The 8,487-nt window shown below is 38.2% G+C and overlaps 1 protein-coding gene across 7 annotated transcripts in view; it reads left to right on the forward strand.

Moving 5' to 3' along the window:
• The window catches only part of nop9 (NOP9 nucleolar protein), a 48,482-nt gene extending 43,034 nt beyond the window's left edge, over window positions 1–5,448 (forward strand). For 4 of the 7 annotated variants that reach the window (XM_081374876.1, XM_081374877.1, XM_081374878.1 and 1 more), the window contains 5 exons: window positions 269–409; window positions 1,222–1,347; window positions 2,811–3,029; window positions 3,820–3,925; window positions 5,053–5,362. In XM_081374876.1, the coding sequence (XP_081231002.1) occupies window positions 269–409; window positions 1,222–1,347; window positions 2,811–3,029; window positions 3,820–3,925; window positions 5,053–5,207 (747 nt within the window). In that variant the 3' untranslated portion in view covers window positions 5,208–5,362. Of the gene's footprint in view, window positions 1–268; window positions 410–1,221; window positions 1,348–2,810; window positions 3,030–3,819; window positions 3,926–5,052 lie in introns of all 7 variants that reach the window. The other 3 variants (XM_081374881.1, XM_081374879.1, XM_081374880.1) reach the window with 1 other exon arrangement.
• The last annotated feature ends 3,039 nt before the right edge of the window (window positions 5,449–8,487 follow it).

Here is an 8,487-nt window from a genome sequence, read left to right on the forward strand (position 1 = left end):
TTTGACTTTGATGCATCTAAATACTTTCACTGAGCGATGTATGCATACATCTAATCAGTTTAGGAAAATACACCCTTATATAGGTCAAAAATGCCGCTGGAAATCAATTTAAGTTCGAGATACATGTTTTTGTCATTTTTGCACACCTCTAATGTACAGTATTCATTTTTAAAAAGGTCTTTAAAAGCCTTAACTTTGACTTAAAAAACAAAAAGTGCCGAAACCATGTGTTTCCTTTAACATGTGCCTCTTATTTCTGTCTGCTCAGTTCCTGAAGATCTTCGACGAGTTGATGGAGGGTTTCGAGGCGATTCTGGCGGCGGGGAACATCGCGGTCGTGGTGCAGATGGTGGAGAGCTGCGTTCAGTGGGAGGAGAGGCAGGGAGAACTGCTACAGCGCCTCCTGCAGGTCAGGAGGAATTACTGCACTAATCTCTAACTGTAATCAACACATTTCTGGAGTTAAAGGTGCAGTGTGTAAGTTTTAGCGCATCTAGTGGTGAGTTTGCGAATTACACCCAACAGAAGTTACAATGGCCGACAGGAAGTGATGTCGTCGTCTGAGACAGCAGAGAGTAGCTGTTTCTTTACTAAGATAAATTAAGAAATTAGGTTTACTTGATTATTCAGTAAAACGATGTTATTGTGAATATTATTGTCACTTGTTCATCATTGTGTCAGTGTTTTATTCGCTGACTTTAGTTCGCTTCTTATCACGAAGAACAACATATTGACGAAACGCGTTTGTCCACTCAGGGCCACCGTAGAAACACGTCGATGTCAGCGGACCCGCGGTGTGTGTGTGTAAAGAGAAATGCCTCATTACTTTATTTATTCTTCCATCTGTATCATCTCAGTGAGCTTTTGTGAGGTTTTACTCATGCGCAGTAAAGGTGAATTTAGCATTTTCAGGCGTTTTTCAAAAGTTTCTCGTCCACACTGAAACGCTAGTGTGGAAAACGCCGTTTCCAAATGTATCCGGATTAATGTAGACGTAGCCCAAGTCTTTCAAAATCACTAAATAAAATAAAACCGTCCAATGAAACCAACTCACAGTTTTAGTTTCAACTCTCGTTTTTCAACACGTCACACGTCAACTTTATGTATTGTTTATTTGAGCATACTGTTTTTTTTAAATACTATTCCTCATGAATAGTTGATAAAGTCTAGTATTTCATTAAGATCAGCTGATAATAAATGTTAAACTCCATTTCCCATCAGGCCTTTCACTGCAGTGAACCGGCGTCTCTGCAAGTCTCTTGTCTGCCTCTGTTTCTGTCATTCTTGACGTATGAAGTGTATTACAACACCGAGCCAGCAGAGGGCGACTCCGGCACACAGGTGAGTGTGAGTATAGTGTGCATTATGGGAACTTTTATCAAATGCCTTGTCCAAACACACACACTTGCAGTCTTTGCTCTCGACCACTTGTCTACGTTTAGCTCCGAATCGGTATTTGAGATAATGAGGGTTTAGTGTGCATTAAGGGCACTATGGCTTTTTTTAAGATGGGACAGTCTTATGTAGTATGCAGTAAGCAGGGAACGTCTGCTCTGCCATACTGACTGGCTAATTCATCAAACTGCTATAGGTTTTATCTTTTTTGCTTAAAATTGCAGCTTTTTCAGATGTAAAAAAAATTCATCCAAGATCTTTGTTCACCTTTAATGCAACAAAATGCATATAACAAACAAATATAAGCGTTTAAGGAAAAACAAAGACAAATAAAAACCTAGAATTACATGGTTGCATAAGTGTACACCCCCTTTATAATGAGGCATGGAATTATAATAACCAATCACATTCAAACTCTTACTGAAAATAAATAATTATCCGGTTCAAGGTTATTATCGTAAAAGCAAAACTAATAAAAACATTTCTGTTCATTGAGATATTGCTGAAATACAATAAAATATAAATATTAGTTGGAAAACTTAAACTACACAAAATTAGAAATGTTGAAGAAGCAGTAAAATTAGTAACTGGAAATATATAAAAACCAAAGCCGAATTTAAAAATAAATTAAACTTAAATAATAAAAACTAATAAAATGACAAATCACATAAAATGAAGCATGAAAACTAAAAATATAAGATTATTGAAAATATTAGTATTTTATAAGTAGGTAGTATGCAATATGTAAATCGTAGTATGCAGTATGTAAAGTGTAGTATGCAGTATGTAAAGTGTAGTATGCAGTATGTAAAGTGTAGTATGCAGTATGTAAAGTGCAGTATATAAAGTGTAGTATGCAGTATAGAATGCCATATATAAAATTTAGTATTCAGTATGTAAAGTGTAGTATGCAGTTAGTAAAGTGTAGTATGCATTATATAAAGTGCAGTATTCAGTATATAAAGTGTAATATGGTGTATATAAAGTGTAGTATGCAGTTAGTAAAGTGTAGTATGCATTATATAAAGTGCAGTATTCAGTATATAAAGTGTAATATGGTGTATATAAAGTGTAGTATGCAGTATGTAGTGTAGTATGCCTTATATAAAGTGTAGTATTCAGTATATAAAGTGTAGTATGGTGTATGTAAAGTGTAGTATGCAGTATGTAGTGTAGTATGCCTTATGTAAAGTGTAGTATGGTGTATATAAAGAGTAGTATGGCGTATGTAAAGTGTAGTATGGTGTATATAAAGTGTAGTATGCAGTATGTAGTGTAGTATGCCTTACGTAAAGTGTAGTATGCAGTATAGTATGCCATATATAAAATGTTGTATTCAGTATGTAAAGTGTAGTATGCAATATGTAAAGTGTAGTATGCAGTATGCAGGTGACATGCTCTGTCTGTGTGTTCAGGCTTCTCCTCAGGCTTTCTCAGTGTGTTATCACGGCTCTCGGCTGGTTCAAGCGCTGGCCGGGTTTAAAGAGCGATCGGTTCTGATGAACAGCCTTCATGACCTCTGCCCCCGTGACCTCTTGACCTTCGCCACCGACCCCTTCGGGAGCCACGCGCTTCAGGTGATGGTGACGCTGGCCAGCGATAAGGGCCGGGGGAAGATCCTGAGGAAGATGGAGGTAAAGCTTGACAAACTCCACGCAGCTCAGCTCTGTCTCTATCACATTTCTATTAAAGGTGCAGTGTGTAATATTAACGAGGATCTGTTGACAGAAATACAATATCATATACACAACTATGTTTTCAGTGGTGTATAAAGACCTTATTTCCTATTTCCGTTACGTTGAAGTAGCCATCTTGCGCCAACATGTTTCTACGGTGGCCCTGAGTGGACAAGCACGTTTTGTCACTATGTTGTTCTTCGTGTAAAGAAGCGAGCTAAAGTCAGCGAATAAAACACTGACACAATGATGAACAAGTCACAATAATATTCGCGATAACATCGTTTTACTGAATAATTAAGTAAACATAATTTCTTAATTTATCTTTGTAAAGAAACCTCACTGTTTAACTGGCTACTCTCTGCTGTCTCAGACGACGACATCACTTCCTGTCGGCCACCGTAACTTCGGTTGGGTGCAGTTCACAAACTCACCACTGGATGCGCTCAAACTTACACACTGCACCTTTAAGTTGAAACTCAGGTTTCATTGGACATTTTTAAAGTGATTTTGAAAGATTTGGAGACAGAAATACTGACTTATGTATTGATGTACTTATTTTATTTTTAAATTTGCCGGTGTGTTTTCTATATATGTATGGATGAATGTTATTCGTTAAACCCACGCAAGTTGTGTTGCTGATAATCTTGGCCAGGACGCTCTTGCAAAAGGGATTTTTGATCTCAATGTGCCTGGTAAAATAAAGGTTATAATAATAATAATCTGAATCATGTAATCTCTGTGGCAGGACATGTATGTGGATCTGGCGTGTTCGATGTACGGCAGTCGTTTGCTGGAGGCCGTGTGGAACAGCGCCACCATCAGTCAGAGGAAGAGAATAGCAGACAAACTCGGTGAGAAAACATGCAAACACTGAATACATTTTTCACCAGATAAAAAAAAAAAAAAAAAAAGTAAATTAATTCATATTATTTAATAAACTAATAATTTTTCACCAGATGACTTAAATGGCTCTATTTGAAAAGAATTTTAAAGAATTTTAAAAAATGAAACCCCAGAACATCACCATAAAAGCAATTTTAGTAAGTGAGGAATTTATGAAATTGTAGCTTTTTATAAATAAAAACATAAAAAATGATAGTTTACTATTACAGACATTTAGAATGTAACAATAGGTAAATAAACTGAAAAGTTTCACTCCACAACAAATCTTTTAAATTTCAGTATTCAGAACAGAAATGAAAAATATAAGTATAAAACAAACAGAAATTACAGTGACGTTCATTATAAACACCAAGCCTGAACTCATTTATTTAACCCTCATCTTTCCCTCACGTTCTGCAACAAATCCTTCCCTGGCGGGTCAAAATGGCCCAAAGCCAGGAAATTATTATTATTATTATTTTTTGTCCAGAGAGCTTATTTTATTTAATTATTATTTTTTTTTAATGCAAGTTTTTTGAAGATTTTTTGTTATTTTTTATTTTATTTACCTTTAAATGTCTAGATTTGATCAATAAATAATAAATAAATAGCAATTTAAGCACATTCCTCATATTATTTAAACTTAAATTCAAAATTACTCACAATTTCATCCAAAACCCTTAATTATCTTACATTTGGGTGTCTTTGCCGACCTCTAATAAAATATAATATACCATGATATTTCATGACTGTAGATGGCCTTATATCTCTATATTCCGCTGGGTCCTAAAGTCAGTTCTTTTGATGCACATGTATTATAAACATTATAAAATAATTTTTTGTTAAAGTTTTAGCATTTTTAGTTTGAATTTTGAGCATTTTTTGTTTTTCGTTCCTAAGGAGGTCAAAGTGACACGAGAGGGAAGGATTTATTACTTTAAAAAATTTCCTCGAATTCATTAAAAAAAGAAATGTGTGTATTCGTGGTTTAAGTGCAACAAAAGTCCTGATTTCTGGGTCAAAATGACCCGAGGGAAGGATGAGGTTAATATGAGCTGTGACCTTACTTTATCTTGATCATGTTCTGGTGTCTCAGTCCCCAGTGAATCCCAGCTGCGACCCGATCGGTTTGCGAGGCACATCTGGGCCAAATTCGGCCTGACGTCGTTCCTGAAGCGCCAGGGCGACTGGATGGACGTGCAAACGGGAGAGTCGAAGAAGAGGAAGATGTTCAGGGATATTCTGGAGTGACGAGTTCACTCACAGAGACGTTCTACAAACTCCTGTGGATGTTGTTAATCATTCCAGCTGAACGACGACGCCATCGAGAGACGTTTTAGTCATGAGGAAGTTTCATATAATCGCTTTTGAAGATGCATTTTTGAATAAAAAACATCAAAACATGCCATTATTGCGTATGTCTGTGCAACACCTCTGACTGATGTATACGCGACATCGTTAACCACATAAATCATATCCACTGGATAACTGATCAAACTTTCACAATAGCATTTTTACACTCATAATAATGCATATGTTTAAGTTTATCTGGATGCCGCTCACATGGGCTGCGCAATATTGGGAAAAATTACATTGTGATGTTTGTTTTTATATGATATATAGTGATGTGAAAAAAAAAAAAAATATATATATATATATATATATATATATTTTTTTTTTTTACATTTTCATGAAAAATTAGACTAGATATTAGACAATTTTCTTTTTTAATTAATATAAAATAATGAATTAATTTTTCACCGGATGACGTGGGAAAAAATCTTGAATTAATTTAAATGAATGAATTTAGATTTTTTCATTAGATGACTTGAGGGGGAAAAATAATGAATAAATATAAATTAATGAATTAATAATTGTATTTAATTTATACTTTTGTGTTGAAAGAAATCATGAATTTAAATGAATGAATTAATCATTTTTCACCAGATAACTTGGAAAAAAATCATGGATAAATATAAATTGAATTAAATGTTCTCCAGACGACTTCAAAGAAATCATGAATTAATCTAAATGAATAAATGAAGATTTTTTTTGACATCATGAGGACAATCATAAATTAATAATTTTTCACCAGGTAACTTGGGAAAAAAATAATGAATTTAAATCAATTTAATTAGTACTTTTTCACCAGATGAAACAAATCATGCATTACTATAAAATAATGAATACATTTTTCATTAGCGTGAATTAAAATAAATGTAATTAATACTTTTTCACCAGATGACTTGAATATCTCTATTTGGAAAATAATTAAACCCCAGAACGTCCCCATAAGAGAGTGGTTTTATAGTCACTGAATCAGCCTTTATAAATAAAAACATTAGGAATGCGACTGTGTTTCTGTAATGCACACAGAGGTCAGAGAAGGATGTGCTGGTTGTGCACATGCATCTTCAGAGCGAGGTTTGCAGTGTTGTCCCGCTGAGTGAAGGTCAGGCAGCTGCGATCTCCTCTATCTGTGTGGGAGAGCCTGAGGAGGAACGTCAAACCCCCGAATCTGATCATCGGGGCGACGTGACATTCAGCTGAGGAATTCTCCCGATGCAGTCAAAACCAACGAGCTGATAGAGCCTCCGAACGCCAGCAGTTTCACACGCCTGAGCTCTGAACGCACGCGTCATGTGATGGGAAATATTTCACTTTTTGTGAATTATTCATATTTTAGATTAGTAAAGTTCGTTGGGATAAACTTTGATGTTGGTCTGACAAAGCCGTTTGAAAGCTTTATAAGCTTTAAAGTGGAAAGACAAAGAGAGAAATACATTGCTAGCATGAATTAACATGTTGCTAGTATGATTTAACACTTTTCTAACATGAATTAGCATGTTGCTAGCATGTTTTAACACATTGTTAGCATGATTTAGCATTTTGCTAGCATGTTTCAACACGTTAACCTGATTTAACAGTTTGCAAGCATGCTGCTAACCTGTTTTAAGCATGTTGCTAGAATAAATTAGCATGTTCTCGCACATTGCTAACAAGATTTAGCAGTTGAGCACATTGCTAAGATGCATTTTTATATTGCTGCCATTTTTGTTAAATAATATTAGCATGAATTAGCATATTGTTAACATTATATATGTTGATAACATTTTTCAGCGTGTTGCTAGCACGTTAATTCATGTTACCAAAGTGTTCAATCATGATGCTGGCATTTTTCTGTATTTTTTTAGCATGAATTGTTGTTGGCATCCTTCTGTCTCTAGAGACAATGGAGTCTGCACCTTAGTTGAGAAGTGTTTACTGAGTTGTGGAGCTGCATCGCCGGCTGTGGCTGAATAATCCAATGCGGGAGCTGCAGTTCCTACCACACTTGCTACAAGTGTGGTCATTGGTAGGGGTCATAGCGTTAGCAGTCGCAGGCTGGGTTTTCTGCTGTTTACAGCTCTTCCTTTCCCTACGCTGGATCTCGCTCTTCTCCTCGGCCTGCTTAACGCCAGTTTTGACATCTGCACGCCAGCTAGAGCGGTCGGAGGTTGCTGTCGCAAGATCTGCTGGGTTAATGCTGCATGACTTCAAATTCCTCTTGCAGACATCCTTGTAGCGCAGGGCAGGTCGTCCGTTTGGCCGTGTTCCTGTGGCTAGCTCGCCATAGAGGATATCCTTTGGGATGCGGCCATCGTCCATCCTGCATACGTGTCCGAGCCAGCGCAGGCGCTTCTGGGTGAGGAACATGCTTGACAAAACGCCTGCGTTGGAGACGCGATCCTGCCAGGTGATGCCGAGGAGTCGTCTGAGGTTGCGCATGTGTAAGGCGTTCAGTCTTCGCTCTTGGTGCGTGAACAGGGTCCAAGCCTCACTGCCATACAGAAGGGTGCTCAGCACGCACGCTTGGTACGCCTTCATCTTTGTGTTGAGGGTCAACATGGGGTTGTCCCACACACGCTTCGCTAGGCAGGCCATGGCGGTTGCTGCTTTGCCTATCCTTACTTTAAGCTCGGCGTCAAAGGATAGGTTGCTGGAGACTGTGGAGCCGAGGTATGTGAACTTGTCCACCACCTCCAGGATGTGGTCGCCAATGGTGATTGTGGGAGTGGTGCTGACATCCTGTCCCATGATGATGGTCTTCTTGAGGCTGATGGTAAGGCCAAACTCTGTGCATGCCTCAGCGAAACGAGTGATGAGTCGCTGAAGGGCAGCTTCAGTGTGAGCAGTGAGGGCGGCATCATCGGCAGAGAGCATTTCCTGTATGAGGACCTTGCGCACCTTGGTCTTCGCTCTGAGGCGAGTGAGGTTAAAGAGGTTCCCGTCACTCCGTGTGTGGAGGAAGATGCCATCTTCGGACTCGCTGAATGCGTAGCGCAGGAGCAGGGAGAAGAATATGCCGAACAGTGTCGGGGCCAGGACACACCCTTGTTTCACGCCGCTCTTGATTGGGAAGGGGTCCGATGCTGATCCGTCGTACTGTACTGTGTCAGACATGTTGTCGTGGAACGACTTGACCAACTTCAGAAGCTTGGGGGGGCATCCAATCTTGTGGAGGAGGGCGAAGAGGTCAGACCGACTGACT

The sequence above is a fragment of the Scardinius erythrophthalmus genome (assembly GCF_964197995.2).
Source record: "Scardinius erythrophthalmus genome assembly, chromosome: 9".
Classification (NCBI taxonomy): Eukaryota; Metazoa; Chordata; class Actinopteri; order Cypriniformes; family Leuciscidae; genus Scardinius; species Scardinius erythrophthalmus.